This window comes from Rhinatrema bivittatum, chromosome 2 (assembly GCF_901001135.1).
Source record: "Rhinatrema bivittatum chromosome 2, aRhiBiv1.1, whole genome shotgun sequence".
NCBI lineage: Eukaryota > Metazoa > Chordata > Amphibia > Gymnophiona > Rhinatrematidae > Rhinatrema > Rhinatrema bivittatum.
In genome coordinates, this window is record NC_042616.1 from 691682582 (window position 1) to 691702321 (window position 19740).

Consider the following 19740-nt stretch of genomic DNA (forward strand, 5'->3'; position numbering starts at 1 on the left):
TCATAGATTTTCAAATTGAACATGACATGTCTTTATAGGATTAAGATCATTTTCAATAGGGTAGGTGTCAGGTCCATGCTTTACCTTCCCCACCCAACCCCCACTACCACCAACAGATTTGGACCCAATCAGACGTTGAATAAACCCCTAAGCATTCTCTTTTTTAACATAAGTTGAAAATAACTTAAAACCCAGACTGGAGAAAATGCATTAACTTCCTCTTTCCCAGCCCCCAAGTCTCCTACTCAATACAAATTTCAGTTCTGCAGCAAAGCATCACTGCTAGGCTTCTTCAGTATTATATCTTGCTCTGAACTTGCTCAGACTGTAACTCAGTGACTGAAAGACTGAGTCCAACTCTTACAGCAGCTTGACAAAAAAAAAAAAAATATATGAAGATTAGTATTTTTATTTACAAAGCTTATTTTGCACCCAACATCATGAGCCATAACCCTTTTAGATGTACATTGCAAGCACCTTCAAGGTTTTCGGAGCAAGACCTCTACTTGTGATTATGGTTCTTAAATTATGCAGCAGCTGCAGGGTATGCATTGGTTAGCGTGAACACGCTGCACATCAGACCAGAGAGGAAAGACTGAGAAGAGCAGTGATGGGCACTGGGCAGCAAAAAAGTACAAAAGCCCGAGGTTTCTAAAAAAATGTATTTTGGCATCCTTTAATGGCTCTGCCACGGTGATTCTAGGCATTAGAAGAAGGTGCATTCCTCCCTTGGCTCACTTATGTTTTGGATGCAAAATCTTCTAAGACTGTTTATAATTACTACATACAAAACATTCAAGCATGGCCCCCATACCTTTGTTTGTACTCCTGCAGAAAATGATACAGCTTTTCTGTTTCTCCAGCCTCATAAAGGTAATCTGCTCGATCTAAAATCTGGTCACTTATAACTAGCAATAAAAAAAGAAGGAAGTAGAATAAACGACTGCTTAGATTGTGGTGAAAACTGAGAAATACACATTATAAAAACAGACTAACAGAAACATTTCACCATGAATTCACCTATGTTCAAATGCCCAGCCACGTGTGTTCAGTGTAAGATATTTGTATTTCTTTTCCTCCAAAATATGAAGGGCTCTCCAGCTAAACATTTCAATACAGATGACTTTTTAGGTGACTAGACTGCAAAGTTGCTTTCAACGCATTAACAATAATGGTGTAATACTAACTTACCATTAGACCGTGAAATGCAACAGGCATTATCGGATAGTAAAAGCCCGCAGGAGCTCGCAACTAATGTAGTGGTTAAAATGTATAAAATTACTTTTCATTTTTTTTTTTTCCTGAAAGCGATAGACCTTCCTGATGGCAGACTCCACTGTGACAACTGCCCTCACCATCGCTTAAATGTCAGTGCCAAAACAGAGCCCACTGCCTCTTTGCAAATATCATTTAAATAAGTGATTTTTAATACATCATTTAAATGCTAACCTGCTTCAGCCACACTGTAGTCCATGTTCCCGAGACTTTTTATGATTTAGTATTCGTAACCAAGAAATGAGGACTGGAAATTGATGGTAAGCCCTAAAAGATGTTAGCACCTTCAGCCATTTGAGATGGAAAAAAACCCTATCTTTCTCCAACTGCTTTAGCCAAGGCTGGCAGCAAGCAATAGCTTTCTCTGAAGGGGAGGAGGTAATGCAATAAATACAAATACATCTTTTATACTGCCCTGCTACAGAAATATAACTCTTCATAGTTAACTACAGAAATGAAAAATTAGCAAGGGTTCAAAACGATGGACCACAGAACTCAAAAGGAAGAAAACCAACAGAAAACAAATCTGAAGCACCCCTGCTGGGTGTCAAAACTTGCAAATGGACTTTTCAGCCTGTATTCTTACATCATAAAGATACCTCTCAAGATTGCTGGGGTTATTTTTTTTTTGTCAGCTGAACTTACAGCAGTGCTACATGACCCTACAGGCCCTGCTCACTATTCTTCCATTTTGTGCCTGTGGCAATAACTTCTAGGAAAAAAATGGTACTTACAGAATAAGCCCTTCCATCCACAGCTTACAATAATCTCATCCAAGCATTTGTACATGAGCAAGGTGACATTTCTCTCTTTGTGCAGTTGGTAAAAAAAAAAAAAAAAACCAAGCACATCTTAACTCACAGCCCAAGTTACCATGGAGTATAATCGCCTTATACCTTCTCTCACTTGTCTATCTGAATCTACCGATCTCTATCAAGCTATAGAGAAAGTAGGTATACACAGAGGAAGAAAAAGCAACTGCTCACAAATATTAATTCACAGAACTGCAATTAATATGAGTAGCGATATATATTAAACATTACTATCTCCTGCTTTCCAATGTAAGTATACATGGGCAGGGCAAACATTTAGTTTTTCTTTGAGTCAGATTAGCTTAAGGTGTACTAGCCAACCTTGTGGCTAGGTCTAAGAACACACACAAGGCAAGGAGAAATATCTGGAAGGCTGTGAGCACAAAACAAGCACAGCCTAGGTAATAAAATTCCAGGCTTACAAACCCCAATGCCAGAAGGAGATCTACATAATGTTGCTGTTACACAGTCACGGTTCAATGATTCCCATGACAGAGATACTGCCATTCCAGGCTATGATCTATTCAGGAACGACAAGATAGGCAGAAAAGGGGAAGTAGCACTTTATGTAAAAAAAAAAAAAAAAATATATATATATAGATATATATATATATATATATATATATAGATATATATATATATATGTCTTAAAGGGAAGGGAAAAAGTTATTATATAAAGGGGAGCTGGCACTTCCATCTACTCTTGGGTGATCTACAAACCTCCAATGCAGGCAGAAGAATTACAGTGATCTAGTCAAAGATATACAGTACACTCAGAAAATATTCAGGTCCTTCACTTTTTCCGCATTTTGTTTCTAAAATGGATAATATACATTTGCCCCCCTCCTCAATCTACACGCAATACCCCATAATCACAAAGCGAAATCAGGTTTGTAGAAATTTGTAGCAAATTAATTAAAAAAAAATTCTCATTTACATTAGTATTCAGACCCTTTACTCAGTACTTTGTTGAAGCATCTTTTGTAGGGATTATAGCCACAAGTTGTTTTGGGTAGGACACTACAATCTTGGCACACCTGGATTTGGGGATTTTCTCCCATTCTTCTCTGCAGATCCTCTCAAGCTCTGTCAGGTTGGATGGGGAGCATCAATGCACAGCTATTTTCAGGTCTCTACAGAGATGTCTGATCAGGTTCAAGTCCAGGTTCTGGTTGGGCCACTCAAGGACATTCACAGTCTTGTCCCAAAGCGACTCTTGCGTTGTCTTGGCTGTGTGCTTAGAGTTGTTGTCCTGATGGAAGATGAATCATCGCCCCAATCTCAAGTTCAGAGCGCTCTGGAGCAGGTTTTCATTAAGGATCTCTCTGCACTTTGTTCCATTCATCTTGCCCTGGATCCTGACTATTCTCCCAGTTCCTGCAGCTGAAAAACATCCTCACAGCATGATGCTGCCACCAGCATGCTAACCGTAGGAATGGTATTTGCTAAGTGATGAGTGGTGCCTGGTTTCCTCCAGACATAGCGCTTGGAAATTCATGCCAAAGTGTTCAATCTTGGTTTCGTCAGACCAGAGTATCTTGTTTCTCATGCTCTGAGTCCTTTAAGTGCCTACTTGACAAACTCCAAGGAGATTGTCATGTGCCTTTTACTGAGTGGCGGCTTCCATCTGGCCACTCTACCATAAAGGCCTGATTATTTATTTATTTTAAAAGGGCTTATTGCCCATGCCCTCCAAAGATAGGAGCGGGTTACAATAGAAACATACATAATAAAATAAATCATAATAGGATAATAAATAGAATGGTAAAAATAAAGGACAAAGGAAAACGAACTGTCATACAAGAACTGACTTGAAAAACCTAAAATGTTTTAAGAAAATTGGACTGTGGATGTGGAGAGATGGTTCTCATCTCCACAGTGGAACTCTGGAGCTCTGTCAGAGTGACCATTTGGTTCTTGGTCACCTCCCTGATCAAGGCCCTTCTCCGCCAACTGCTCCGTTTGGGCGGGCGGCCAGCTTTAAGAAGAGTCCTCATAGTTCAGAACTTCTTCCATTAAAAGAATGATAGAGGCCACTGTGTGCTTCGGGACCTTCAATGCTGCAGCAATTTTTTTGTACCCTTCCCCAGATCTATGCCTCGACACAATCCTGTCCCGGAGGTCTACAAACAATTCCTTTGACTTCATGGCTTTGATTTTGCTTTGACATGCACGGTCAACTGCAGGACCTTACTGTATATAGACAGGTGTTTGCCTTTCCAAATCATGTCCAATCAATAGAATTTACCACAGGTAGGCTTCAGTGAAGTTGGAGAAACATCTCAAGGATGATCAATGGAAACGGGATGCACCTGAGCTCAACTTTGAGTGTCACAGCAAAAGGTCTGAATACTTATGTAAAAATTTTTTTTTAATTTGCATACATTTCTACAAACCTGATTTCACTTTGTCATTATAGAGTATTGTGTGTAGATCGAGGAGGGAAAATATACATATTATCCATTTTAGAATAAGGCTGTTACGTAACAAAACGTGGAAAAAGTGAAGGGATCTGAATACTTTCTGAGTGCACTGTATGTAAGCCTGTAATGAAGGGGAAGATTTTGCTGTTGGGAGATTTCACTCTGCCAGATATTGGCTGAACCACTCTATTTGCAGAATCAGTTAAAACTAAAGAGATTCTGGACTCCCTTCAAGTGGTAACAAGACTCACAGGCGTGGGGACAGGGGGATGCAACACTGGAGAAAGCGTCTCCAAAATATTCCGGTAGGTAGTCACCTGAACACCCTTGACCAATAGAAGATGTGGTATATTGTGGTATTAGAATTTATTTTGTCAAACACTGCTTTAGGCAATCCCTGATCGTAAAATAAAGACTACCAATAAAAAGCAAAGGCAGAGAGGTAGGATCACACAAAAGTCAAGTGTCCCAATGTCATAAAGATGATGAATGCACCTTAATGAGACACTGTGAAGGTGGGGATATCTCTGGTAAGGTAGAACAACAATGGGCTACATTACAAATAGCTATAGTAATGGTAACAAAGCTTTGTGATAAGTAAATAATGAATGCAAGAAGAGAGACCAGAATGTATCAAAGTAGTGTCTCAAAAGGTAAGGGCAAAAACAATAGCATTAAAAAGGTGCAAGGGAGTCTCAGAAAGGAAAGGACAGGGAAGAATGTCTGAAGACACTGAGGAAAAATAGGAAGGCAGTCAAAACAGCAAAGGCAAGGGCAGCTGAATCAATTGCTAAGACGAAAAAGCAGGGTGGCAAGACTTGTTCCAGATATTTCAATGAAAGGAAGAAATGCAGAGGTGAAATGGAGGAATGTGTGAAGACTGATAATTAAAAAGCAGAAACACTAAAAACTTTTGTTCAGCGTTCACCAAAAAAAGAGAACACTGACCCTTCTCCACTGAAGAAGAGTGAAGAAGGACCATTGAAAGCTAGCAGGAGTGGTAGAGATATCACTTCATTAATGGAAGGGAGGGTTTGCATGGAACTGATAAAATAGAAAATGGAAAAGGCAATGGACCTGATGAGATACACTTTAGGATATTAAGGGAATTCAGATGGTTCTGTTCAAATCAATCCTTGGAGCTGGGAGTAGTTCCGGAAAGAAGACTAAAGAAGGGTGGATATGTTCTCTCTTCATAAATGGGAGAATAAGAAGCAGGCTGGCAACTACAGGTCAGTTATTTCTGACCTTGGTGGGAGGTAAAAATGGAGACACTACTAAAGGAAAGGATAATGGCATATTTTAAATCCAACACACTGCAGAATCGGAGGCAGCACGGTTTTACCAGACAGACATCAATTGCTTTGATTAAGTGACCCGATAATTAGATCAAGAGCGTGCATTAGACGTGGTATACTTAAGAGTTCAGTAAAACTTTTAACACTGTCACACACAGGGAGAGATCACTCCCTAGAAAGCATGGGGAAAGGAGTTGATCTGTTTTAGGAATTTTTATATTCTGTTTCTGTCTATTATGTAAATTGCTTTGAGTGGAAATTGCTTTTTGAGTGGAAATAGCAATCTATTAATGCAAAATGAAAAATAGCCCCTGTGACAGATTCCAACATGTTAGGCTCTTCCATACAGTTAGCACACAGCCATCTCAGCCATATGCAGTGAGCTCTTGTGAGCAAGCAACGTGCGTCTTAATGATGAGAAAGCAAGGAGTGCAAAACTAGCACGAGCTCAAAGACAAAGAACCTCTGTTATCCTAATAAAGGTAATTCCTTTTTTTCCCAATTACTCAGCTGGTTCTCTTTTAACTTATATTAATTTTGACAAGCATAGGAGTCTTATTATTTCTGGAAAAATATCTAAAAATAGTACTGTGTGGGGGATATTCTCTGTCAAATAATGTTAAATACCTGCCCATACACAACTTGTATGCAAGCTTTGTATAACTGAAGGCAAGCAAAGTCTAAATCATGGCCTGTATATGTTACAAATATGTATGCATTCCTTACACTAATTTCTCAAGTCCGTCATGATATGTTGGAGTTCTCTCATTACCACAGAACATCTAGTAGAAATGGACAGAGAGTGAAAGCCCTTACAGGTATGTGCATTATTGTATTCCAATACATTTTGAGAACCTCTTGTTTGTTCAGACTTGATATAATGTTGTTTTTGATTTGGCGGTTCAGCTATGAACGTTTAATTTTATCAGGGCTCTGCGCCTTCTTCTGACAGTCTGGTACATATTCTGAGTCCTGTGATTAACGTTCAGTTGTAATAAAATGTGCCATAAACGTCTTTCTACACAATCTTCAAAGCAACCTCTTATGAGGTATGAAAGTTCATACCATACCTTCCAAAACACAAGAGGCAAATATATGCTGCTCCTGATGTTAGCCTGATATAGTCTAAATATGCACTACAGAGGTGTAGTAATAACCAGCACAGAACTTTAGAACAATAGTGCATTTACTGTGATGTAATGAAGTGACATCACAATTCTAGAAACAAATAAAAGGAAGATGTATACAGAAGTTTAGTTTGGTTTCCGAATGCTTTCTTCCATGTTTTATGCAAGGGAAGAAGCTGGCTTTTAGTGTCAGAGGATGGGATATGGGAACTGAACACACACATCATGACATATGTGCATATGTGGCCTGGTCCAGCTTCTATTTCAGCTGCATCTGCACCGTATAATTGGGCATTACGCTACACATCCTAGGGTTCAGTCAGTACAGTCTTGTAAGCTGACTTCTCCCCACCTCAGTGAAGCCCCCAGATTCTGGCAGAAGCTCTATTACAATGTCTTCTGCATTTGAGTTAAGTATTATCAGTTTAGTTTTTTGATGAGGGCATTTTTGTGTCCAAGGAAATGTGGCATTAGAACTGCATACTGAGAGGAGTTCAGATAACACCAACCACTAGATCTGTTTAGAAGATAGGCTCTGCATTTCCTTGGACAAAAAAATGCCCTCATCAAAAAGCTAAACTGATAATACTTAACTCAAATGCAGAAGACATTGTAATAGAGCTTCTGCCAGAATCTGGGGGCTTCACTGAGGTGGGGAGAAGTCAGATTACAAGACTGTACTGACTGAACCCTAGGATGTGTAGCGTAATGCCCAATTATAAGGTGAAGATGCAGCTGAAATGGAAGCTGGAACAGGCCACATTTGCAGAGTCATGAGCTTGAGCTGCATGTGCAGCAGCAGAGAATCAAGGAAACAGTGGTAGCCACAGACCCAATGAGAGTTTAAATGTCAATGGTGCATTATACCAGTCAGACAAGGTTCTTACATACCCTCAGGAGATTCTCAAGTGTTTTGCAGGGAGCTCTTATTTCTGCAGTTTTCAAAGAAAAAACTGTGCTCTCTCATATTAAAATGACAGGCAGAGGGCTGGGGTATCAGCTTAATTCAATTTCCTGAAGTTCAAGTTCTAATATAACCTCTAAAGAACAATTCTTTAGGAATTCCAGTGATGTCACATGGCTAATTGCAAACTGAAATATGAACGTCTGAGCAGCCAGAGATTAAAAGGCTAAGATTTCCAATCTAGAGCTTCAAAAGGCTAAAATAATTGATAAAACACACATAAAAGCAGTATGACTGGTAAGCTGCAAAAAAAATACTCCAATTTAAAATCGCATTTTATGCTGGTCAGAGTTTATTGGACTCCAGAGCTCAGAAGAAATCCCTCTGACAGAGCAAAGGGCATTGTGGTGTGTATCCACTACTTCAATAAGAAAGAAAAAATTAAGATTTACCTGATAAATGTTCTGTCTTATTTCTGCTACACCTCTCCTGAAATGCTTGGGATTCATCCCTTTCCTCTTTGTTAATGGAGGTAGAATGCGCATTTATATCTGACATCACTGGTGTTAAGCAGCACTGATGGCACCCCTATCATTCAGTATCCTTCTGCCAAAGCCTATGTGAAATTTCTTACTCTTTTTTTTTTCTGAAGAATATCATGAACTTTTCCTTTTATTTTCCTTCTATTTTAAACAAGCCGTTAAGCCCGTTCAAACGGGCGAGATTCCGGTCAGACCGGCATGTCGGTCACAGCCACTCTCTTCTCCACAACTTTTTACCCTTCCCACTCACTCATATCCTCTTCCCTTTTCCTTCCATCCCCTCATCTTCCCCTCTCACCTCATCCACCACCCCTTCCCTCTCGCTCAGCCCTCCTCCACTCCCTCTTCTTCTCTTCTCCAGAACATCTTACTCTTCCCACTTACTCACTCATATCCTCTTCCCTTTTCCTTCCATCCCCTCTCATCTTCCCTGTCCTTCCCCTCTCACCTCATCCACAACCCCTGCCCTCTCCCTCAGCCCTCCTCCACTCCCTCTTTTTCTCTTCGCCACAACTTCTTACCCTTCCCACTTACTAACTCATATCCTCTTCCCTTTGCCTTCCATCCCCTCTCATCTTCCCTGTCCTTCCCCCTCACCTCATCCACGATCCCTTCCCTGTCCCTCAGCCCTCCTCCACTCCCTGGTGTTCCTGCAAGCCCGTTCACAGGTGAGAGCAGCTAAAGCTTCCAGCCAGAGGTGAGAGGCGGCCCAGAGGGCTGGCGAGGCTTCTCGTGCGTGTTCTTGTTCTTCTGTCATCGATGCTCGTTGGCGTCCAGTTTTACCTTCCACGTTCAAGCGCCATACCAGTTCTCTCCCCCTCCCTACTCTATAGTCTAATTTTCTGCTCTGGTTCTCGTCTCCAGGGAGAGGGAGCCGCCGCCGCCCGGGATCTGCGAGCGAGAGGTGTCTTGTGCGCGTTGGGCAATGTCCGTGTTCTCGCTCTGTTTCTGTCTCGCACGGCACGTCACTCACAGCTGTCTGTTCCGCGCATGCGCAGTACAGCTGCTCTCTTCTGCGCATTTGCGGCAAGTCGGTCAAGCCTCATTTATCTAGATAGATACACAATAGGGTGGGTTCTGGACAGCTGTAGCAGAAACAATAGAAAGAAAATGATCAGATAAGTCTGAATGTTTTCTTCCTTGTCTTTCTGCCACACCTGTCCAGAAACGCTTAGGAATTACCAAAGGCCACCTGCTTAGGGAGGGAGGATGTGAAGCATGGCTGCTCCAGACAGTGTCCTCTCTAGCATATACATACAATCTGTAATGTATTGCAAAGGAATGAAGAGCTGACCACATTGCATCTCTCCATATATCTTGTGGACTTACAGCAGCTAATTCTGCCCATGAAGATAAATGCGCTCTTACTGAAAAAGCTTTTAATAATTCTAGAGGCTTTTTCCTCCGTATAAGGTATGCTGCTGAGGTTATTTCTTTTAGCCACCTTGTTATTGTTGCCCTTGAAGCTGTTTCTCCTTTGTGCTGACCTCCAATGAGAACAAAAAACCTATATGCCTTATGGAAAGAGTTAGTTGCTTCCAAATAATCTAATAATGTCCGGCGTACATCTAAATATTTTAAGGATTTTCCCTTTCCCTCGCCGTTCTCCTTACTAACAGGCCAATTCAGTAAAGTCCGCGGGAAAGCGGACGAACACCTGCTCTCCCGGCTCGCGCACGGACACTCGCCGGTGCGCGCGATACAGTATGCAAATTAGGTGGTGCAGTAGAAACAGGCAGAAGGAGGCACTAGGGACACCAGCGAGTCCCTAGCGCCTCCTTTTAGCCCGGAGCGGCGGCTGTCAGCGGGTTTGACAGCCGACGCTCAATTTTGCCGGCGTCCGTTCTCGAGCCCGCTGACAGCCACGGGCTCGGAAACCGGATGCTGGCAAAATTGAGCGTCCTGTTTTCGGCCCGACAGCCGCCGGCCCATTTTACATTTTTTTTTCTTTTTTTTAAACTTTTTTTTTACACTTCGGGACCTCCGACTTAATATCGCCATGATATTAAGTCGGAGGGTGCACAGAAAAGCAGTTTTTACTGCTTTTCTGTGCACTTTCCCGGTGCCGGCAGAAACTAGCGCCTACCTTTGGATAGGCGCTAATTTCTTAAAGTAAAATGTGCGGCTCAGAATTGTGAGGCTCATAATTGGGCCGCAGACACATTGGGTTTTTTTGGGGGGGGGGCAGGGGGAAATGACAGCCACACAATGCTGGGTAACTTTAAGCCACCTCTGGAGCAGATCTAAAGTTATCTGTCTAACATACCTGGATATACTCGATATTCGGCTATTTTATCCAGATAATTAAACCCTTCCCAACATACCCCTGGAATGCCCCCTTTTTTAATCCAGCTTTAATTTAGCAGGATAAATAGCTGAATATGGCAAAACTGGTAATTTAGAAGGATAACTTGTTAGTTATTTGTTTAAAAGACTTTTGAATATGGACCTCACTGTTTTTAGTATGACATTGTTGACTTTTTAATTAGTTCAAATGGCAGCACTGTTAGCGCTTTTAGTAACAAATTTAGATTCCATTGTGGAATAAGGGGTTTAAATGGAAGGCAATTTTTTTTAGAACTATTAAGAAACAAGTAATATCCAAAAAAATTGACAATCCTTTATGTTTAGTGATAAACCTTTGATTAATCCTTTTTGCAAAAAGGCTAAAATGCCTGTGATTTCAAAATGGAGGGACCCAAAAAAGAGAAAGGAAGGCGATCTATAAAAGCCATCAGATTGGGAATGTTGTAATAAGCTCCAGATGTGTTTACAATTTTATTGATGAATGATTATATAAAAGTAGCCCGACTCCAGCCGAGTTTCGCCATGGTGTGGCTGCCTCAGGGCTATAAAACATGAACATTAAAAAATATATAACATTAAATAAGTGAAATATTTATGAGCACAAATTAAAAAATGACAACATAAAAATGAAATAAATAGTAACTACTAAATGTGACTGACATAGATATATATTGGCAACATTCAAATTAGACAGTGCAAAGAATAATAAAACAGCATACAGATATAATCTAGTGTTTAAAAAAAAATTTTTTTTTAAAACATTCACTTCAAACACATCTTTTTTAGAAAATATTTTTTTATAAAAATGAATGGCACTGACAAAATCAATACAGGTCCCAATTATTCAAAATTATTGATTTTGTCAGTGAATGTTTTATCTTCTACTTTTTAAATCACTCAACCTATCATTGGCCAAGGTGGGAATGCGCACAAGAGAAGACTTTTCAGCGAGGTGTTTGCAAACATATTTATTCCTTCTACGCTGTATTCCTTGCGGTGATTGTAGAGGTTTTCTACCTTGGCAATGTTTTGTGTCGCTATTAGATTGATCTGAGGTTTAACCCATTTCTGGACTATCTTCTGAAACACTTCCTCTCTCTCAATTGTTTCAGCTCAGAAAAATGACATCATGTGTAGTGCAGTAATTTGCTGCATGATTTCTTTTGCCCATTGTTAATAGTGGTTTGGTCTCCTCTAAAATTCTCTGACTCCAAGTTTCTTGATGTATGCCACCACAGAAGAACCTTACTGCTTTCCTTTGTAGCACTAACCTGAAATGTAGCAATGCTAAGCGAATTGCTCTTGTTGCTAACCTGTTTATGGACCAATATGCGTCTACTTCTGACAATAAATCTTAGATTAAATTATTCTGGCACTGAGCTCCCCATTCTTTGGAACTTGCATCAGTCTCGACCACTAGCCAATGTGGTGGGTCTAAAAATGGTTTTCTTTGTTCAACCACCAGAGGAGACCTCTTTCTAAATGTGGAAGGGGGAGGAAGAAATGAGTCATAATCCTGATGTTGAGGGGGACCATCATGACAGAAGAGCAAGTTGCAGGGGTCTCATATCTGCTCTTGCCTAATCTATTTCTAAAGCCACTGTCCCCAAAAGCTGAAGACAGTCCTGTGCCTTCAGATTTTTCAAACTCATGAAATGTTTTGCCAGAAGAACAGTCTTCTCCATCTTTTTCTCTGATAGGTAAACCTTCCCATCTCTGGCATTAACCATATCGCCTAAAAATTCTAGATTTTGTGTAGGCTGAAAACCTGTAAGTGTAGTGAGAGAGAGATCATGTGTATGTATGATAAAGAGCCTGTGTGTATAAGTAAGAGAGAGAGCATGTGTGTCTGTGTGATTGAGAGCCAGTGTAGATGTGAGAGAATGAGAGTATGTGATTGAGAGCCTTGTGTAAGGGAAAGAGAGAGCATGTGTGTAAGTCTATGATTGACAGCCTATGTAAGTGAGAGAGAGAATGTGTGTATATTTATTTATTTAGAATTTTATATACCGATATATGGCTCTCAATCACACACCTATATATATATATATATGTGATTGAGAGCCAGTGTGAGAGCGCTTCTGTGCGACAGAGAGAGGAGAAAGTTGCAAGCAAACCATCCCTCCTCCTGCAAATTCAAAACAATCTCAGGGCACCTAGATATCAAACTTTTCCAGGTATGCAGAGCAAAGCATTTTTTTTATCCTAATTTTTCATTATTGGGCCTTTGTGTCTGCTATTTTGAAATATTTTATTTGTATCTAGACATTTTTTTATATGAGTTTTTAATTATTGGATATTCCATTCATCAGCTATTTTGAAATCTGTTCTGCTATTGATTTTATATTTCTTGATTTGTTTTGAGGTCTGGTAAAGTTTCTCTTTTTCCTTTGTTACACTGTTGCGGTTTCCAATTCAGTTTTTGTTTGCATGTTTCTAATTAAGCTTTATGGTCTCTTTATTCTTTGTTAGGTGAGGGTTTGTACATGTGACCAAGATGAGGTTTTCTGCTGGTATGTAGTTTCTGTGTAGGGCTCTATAGCAGCCTGGCTTGGTCTGTTTTCTTAATAGGAGGTGTATTGGTGTCTTAAGGTCTGGTGTAATATTTTCAGTGTTGCTTTTTCTTAGATTGGAGAAATTACTTACCTGATAATTTTGTTTTCCTTAGTGTAGACAGATGGACTTAGGACCAATGGGTATTGTGCTCTCCTGATAGCAGATGGGAGACGGAGTCAGATTTCAAAGCTGACATTACTCTACATATACCCATGCAGCAAACTTAGCTCTTCAGTATTCTCCTCGAAAAGCCATTGTGGATATATGTTTGCTTAAATAACTTGATTGAACTAGAACTGGTTCAACTGATTTCCAAACTGGAGACCGCCAGTGTACTCAAGCAATTAACACCGACACCAAACAAATTATGGGTGTCGAACTAGGGGTAGGCCATGGCTTACCTGAATTTGCTTAATCTCGAGGTTTGTTATCCGAGGTTCTCGTTTTCTGGGGCAACCGTGGGCGGGATGCTGAGTCCATCTGTCTACACTAAGGAAAACAATATTATCAGGTAAGTAATTTCTCCATTTCCTAGAATGTAGCCAGATGGACTCAGGACCAATGGGATGTACAAAAGCTAATCCCTGACAGGGTGAGAGGGTGTCCGTGGGCCACTTAGTACTGCCCTTGCCAAGGCTGTGTCCTCCCGGGCCTGAACATGCAGGCAGTAGAACCTGGAAAAGGTGTGCTTGGAGGACCACGTCGCCGCTCGACAGATCTCGGCAGGTGACAGCAGCTTGGTTTCCACCCAGGATTCTGCCTGTGTCCTCGTAGAATGAGCCTTAACTTGTAGAGGTAAGGGCTTTCCTGCCTCTTTGTAGGCCGCCTTGATTACTTCTTTGATCAAGCGGGCTATGGTCACCCGCGATGCCGCTTCCCCTTGTTTCTTCCCGCTGTGAAGAACGAACAGGTGGTCCGTTTTGCGCACAGGTTCCGATCTTTCCAGGTATCGGACCTTGAATCTGCCGACATTTAGCTGGCGAAAAAGGCGTAAGTCTTCAGAGTCCTTATGTTCATCTGGAGATGGTGACGAGATGGTTTGGTTCAAGTGAAACTGGAAAACCACTTTCGGTAAGAAGGGACAGTGCGCAGTTGTATGGTTCCAGACGTGAACCTGAGGAACGGTTCCCGCCCTGATAGTGCCTGAAGTTCGGAGATGCGGCAAGCTGAACATATTGCCACCAAGAATGGCGTCTTCAATGTTAAGAGACGTAGTGACAGACTGCGTGTTGGTCTGAAGGAGGCCCCTGCTAGGAAGTCTAATACTAGATTGAGATTCCATAAAGGCACTGGCCACTTTAGGGGTGGTTGGAGTTGGTTATCCCCGTTCAGGAAGCGGGACACATCTGGATGGGTTGATAGCTTGATCCCATCCGCTTCGACTCTGAAGCAGACCAGAACGGCAACTTGGACCTTGAGGGAGTTGAGTGACAACCCCTTCTTCCTACCAACCTGCAGGAACTCCAGGATCATGGGAACTTTGTCTGTCCGCAGGAGAGTCCCGTGGTCCTCACACCAAGTCTCAAATACTCTCCAGGTTCGTATGTAAGACAGGGATGTGGAGAAATTGCGTGCTCAGAGCAGGGTGTCAATCGCTGCCTTTGAGTAACCGCGCTTCTTCAGGCTAGTCCTTTCAAGGGGCAGACCGTAAGAGAGAATCGAGATGGATCTTCGTGGGGAATTGGGCCCTGCCGGAGAAGGTCCTTGTGTGGAGGTGAGCACAAAGGGTTCCCAGCCAGTAGTCTTCGCATGTCTGCGTACTATGGTCGTCTTGGCCAGTCCGGGGCGACTAGTAGCACTAGTCCCCTATGATGCTCTATCTTGCGAATCACCCTGCCCAGTAGTGGTCATGGTGGGAAGACGTACAGTGAGTCTTCCTATGGCCAGGTCTGGACGACAGCGTCAAGTCCCCGGTATTGTGGTTCTCGTCTGCGGCTGAAGAACCTGGGAACTTGGGTACTGAGACGGGTTGTCAGTAGATCCATAGCTGGGAGGCCCCAGCGATTTACTATCAGTTGGGAGGCTGTGGTCGACAGCTCCATTTCCCCGGGTCTAGATTCTCTCTGCTGAGGTAGTCTGCTGAGACATTGTCTTTTCTCGTGATATGGGAGGGCGAGATCCCTTGTAGGTTTGTCTCCGCTCATGCCATGAGGGGGACTATCTTCAGAGACACCTGCTGGCTCTTGGTTCCTCCCTTGTGGTTGATTTAAGCAACTGTTGTCGCGATGTCCAACATTATTCTGATAGACTCGCCCCGGAGCCCGTGGCTGAAATGCAGACACGCTAGTCTGAGTGCTTGAGCTTCCAGGCGGTTTATGTTCCATTCCGCCTCTCTCTTTCTTATTCCATTGTCCCTGGGCAAGTCAGTTCCTGACAGTGGGCCTCTCCCCCCCCCCCCACCACCACCACCACCACCTCGCAGGCTCGCATCCGCGGTGAGCCAGATCCAGTTTGGTGGGGATAGGCTTACTACTCTGCCTGGGTGGTCTTCTTGTAGCCCCCAATGGAGCTGAGCCCAAACCTCTGCTGGTAGTTGGAGGTGAACTGAGTAGTCCTGGGACAGTGGGTTCCATCATGATCGAAGGAAGCGCTGGAGCGGTTGCATATGGGCCCTTGCCTACGGAATGACCTCCTGGGTTGATGCTATGAGGCCGAGAACTTGAAGGCAGTCTCATACCTTGGGGCATGCATTGGTTGCTGGAGTTATTCTTAGTCTTCTTAATGTGGTTTTTACTGCCAGTCTCTTGGAGTGAGAGTCTCGAGGGATGCTGTGGAATTCCAGAGAGTACCCCTCTCGAATGATGCTTAGGACTCATTTGTCCGACGTTATCTCGACCCATATTTGGTAGAAGAGGGCAAGTCAACCCCCATGGCTTCTTCCTGTGGATAGGCCGGTCTCTTCTCTTTGCGGTGTACGGCTAGAGCCTGCCGCCGGTCCTGCTCCCCTCTTGGTGTGCCTGCTCCGATAGGACTGGGTCCTTCCGGAGGGGTGAGGTCCCTGGAACTGTGTGTTCCTGTAGGGTCTAAAGCGCTGCGATCCTCTGCTCTTGGTCCTTCTGGGGGAGGAACACTGGGGTCTTTTACCTCTATCTTCCGGTAGTCGGGGCACTGGAGATTCGCCCTTTTTGTTGGCTAACTTCTCCAATTCACTCCTGAACAAGAGAGATCCTTTAAGGGGATTCTCGTGAGATTTGCTTTAGATGTCGCATCCACAGACCAATTTCGTAGCCATAGTTGTCTTCTGGCTGCTACTACCGAGGCAACATCTCTGGCTGCGGTCCGCACTAGGTCTGAGCTTGCGTCAATGAGGAAGGATGCCGCAGATTCCATTGTCTCTCCAGCAGTATTTGCGTCTCTCAAGAGGAGTAAGCCGGCACGTGCCACCAGTGCGCAGCAGAAAGCAATCTGCAGTGTTATTGCTATTGCATCGAAGGCCTGCTTAAGGATGGACTCCAATCGTCTGTCCTTCAGTGCTGCTCCTCCCTCAATGGGAATCATTGTTAGCTTTGAGACTGCACAGACCATAGTGTCCACTTTTGGGAACGCAGGTGCTCCTTGGCTGCAGGATCCAGGAGTTATAGGGCTTCCAAGGACCGCCCCCCCATTGAAGCTGGCCTCCAGGGCATTCCATTCCAGGTCAATCAGTTCCTGGATGGCTTCCAACATAGGAAAGTAGCATGAGGCCTTACGAAGGGACACCAAGGTAGAGTTCTTTGGTTCCACCATAGGGTCAGTGCCCGGAATGCCCAGCATCTTCGGAGTCTGCGAAAAAGGGCTGAAATTCATCCTTGTGGAAGAAGCAAAGCATGGTTCGGTATGGTTCCATCCCTGGAGGGATTTCTCCTTCTTCCAGGGAGTCACTCATCACTGAGGTGTCTGGACCCCTAATAGGGAAATTCTTGGTTAGACGAGGCCTGTCTCAAGGCATCCGAGTAGTGCCAGGAGGATCTTGTGCTTCCGGCCTGGGTTGAGCCTGGGGCTCAATGGGGGCTGTTTGCAGCCCTTTGAAGAATTCCACCCAGGAGAAGGTCCCTGGGTCCATGTTGATCCTGGCGGTGGGGTGGTGGGGGGGGGGGGGTTTGGAGTAGGGGCCCCAGAGGTGTCCTCTTGTGGTGAGGCCGTGTCGAGATACATAGGTCTGGGAAGCAATCGTCAGTGGTTCCAGACCTCTCTGACAGTGGGGGTCCGTTCCCCCTGGGCTTCTTCGCACTGCGAGCACAGGCAGGACTCCAATTCAGTCTGCGCAGCTCATACGTGGCAGGCTGGGCAAAGAGAGTGCCTTCTGGCCTTCTTAGACGCCGGTGCCGTTGAATCTATGTGTAGGTGCACAAGTTTCACTGCGTGCGAGAATTTGTGCGCGGCCGTGGTTATGCGCACAGAGTGTGCTCCGGTGTGCGTGTGGCCCCGTTGTGCGCTTGGCTCAGAGTTGTGTGCACCGCTGTGCATGCAGCTATGCATGCGACTCTATGGAATGCGCACAAGTTATGCGCATTGGCTGCCAGAAGATCCTGCGCGTACCGCCAAGGGTAAGGGAAAATGGTGCAGATGACCCCCGCGTGTAAGATGCTGCCCCCCCCAAGAGTCTCCACGTGTGTGGACCCTTGCATCGGATCAAGACCTAGCCTAACCAAGGCTGCTCAACCCGATCGGTTTTCCCTTTTAACTCGCTGGAAGCAGAGTTGGTACGGCAATCCGAGTTCTGGAGACCGGAGACCTGAATGTAAAGTTTCTTTCTTACCTGGTCTCATCGCTTACCGCTTGCGCATTGAACGGTCTCCAGCTGTGGAGGGAGAGGGTTTTACTTTCACCGCCACGCTCGGATGTGCACCCGCTGCCTTTAAGCCATTCTGGGGGCTAAGTCCACGCCGGGACCAAGGCACACCTCTGAGGGATATCGGAGATCACCTCAGGAATTCTTGACTGGGGGAGGGACCCTTAGGTTTCACCGCAGGAGAGCGGGGCTCGATCTTCTTGAAGGTAGATTTTCTCTCTTCTTTGTTTTAATTACTAACACTATTCTCGTGTGTGGGATAGTCTCCGCATCTGCTGTGGAGATGGAGAAATACTGAAGAGCTAAGCTTGCTGCACGGGTATATGTAGAGTGACGTCAGCTTTAAAATCTGACTCCGTCTCCCATCTGCTATCAGGAGAGCACAATACCCATTGGTCCTGAGTCCATCTGGCTACACGCTAGGAAAAGGTGGTTACTGTTTAAGTGCTGGAAATTGGTGCTGTTTTGATGTGGGATGTTTACTATTTATGTAATTTCTGTTTAGAGTACTTATCTTTCCCCTGTGTCATTCTTAACAATAAAATCAATACTGGACCTTTATTTTTTTTTATTTCCACCGTGAATTGTAATGAGCAGCGTGTCACACACTTGAACATTGAGAACCACTGCATTAATTAATGTATGGTGTAATGAAAAATGTTCTTGCGAGTACAAATAATCTAAAAAAGGCAATTTTCAACAGGGATTTAAGTGTAAACAGTGTTTCTTTTATATGTTTAAACTGGCTGCCTGAAACTTACCCAGTTTGTATGCAGGTAAAAGTACGTGTGAGTTCCACAACCGCGGATTTTTACCTGCACTGTAGTGGATGCATTCTCGGGGCAGGGTTAAATCAGGGGAGAAAACTATGCACCTAATTTGGGGTTTTCAAAATCACGTGTGCAGTTTTGGTCATAAAAAGTCCCTGCAGGCAAAATGACTCGCATCCGTTGGGAGCTTTTTCTTGAAAACCGGGTAAAAAGGTACATGAGGATTTCACAGCTCTAGGGGTAGAATGAAAAATCACCCACCCTGTTAATGATAAGTTTTGCTAAATATTTAAAAGCATTTTTCTTTACTTCTCTGAGTAGTGTTCTTTAACTGTTTATTTCCTGAGAAAAGTGGTGCATTCAAATTCCACAATTCAAACCACCAACCATATTGTTTAACATCTGCTAACATTAAAATTTCACAAAAGCATCATATAAATTGGATCAACCTTCTCCCTGTTTTCCTCCATTTTAAGAAAGCCTGTGAATCAAATTTCAACCAGCTATGACTCTTCCATATTTGTTATGGTATTTGGAAAAACACAAATAAAGCTATCAAGAAAAAAAAAAACATACTGCAATGCCGCCATGTACGTTTTACCTTTCTCACTGGCATAAACCACAGCAGCTTGACAAATCCCTCTATAAACTTCATATCCCAGATAAGCCAGGGCTGAGAATGAAAATCCTCTTCTTAAATAAATAGATTTTCCAAGAATCTAACAAGAAAAACAATACATATAAAAGTAAATTTAAGCCTTCCATGGCTGAATTAAATATGGATTATGTATATCACTCCCACGATATCAGATGCTATAACTTCAGCGTTCAAATCTCAAACACAAAATTATGGCAAGGATAAACAGTCATTTTCCAAAACACTGAAGAAAATAAAACGGATTTAAATTTCGGGAAAGGACTGAAATGCTTTCTAAAAATAGAAAAAGCTTAAGAA

The 19740-nt window shown here is 43.2% G+C and overlaps 1 protein-coding gene across 2 annotated transcripts in view; it reads right to left on the reverse strand.

Annotated features, from left to right (window-relative positions):
- RMDN1 (regulator of microtubule dynamics 1) overlaps positions 1-19740 on the reverse strand; it is a 127478-nt gene that overhangs the window by 105368 nt on the left and 2370 nt on the right. Inside the window, exons 2-3 of one of the 2 annotated variants that reach the window (XM_029591611.1) lie at positions 19387-19504; positions 815-908 (exon numbers count right to left, since the gene is read on the reverse strand). In XM_029591611.1, coding sequence (XP_029447471.1) covers positions 815-908; positions 19387-19504 — 212 coding nt within the window. Of the gene's footprint in view, positions 1-814; positions 909-1449; positions 1598-19386; positions 19505-19740 lie in introns of those variants that run through there. The other variant, XM_029591612.1, reaches the window with a different exon arrangement.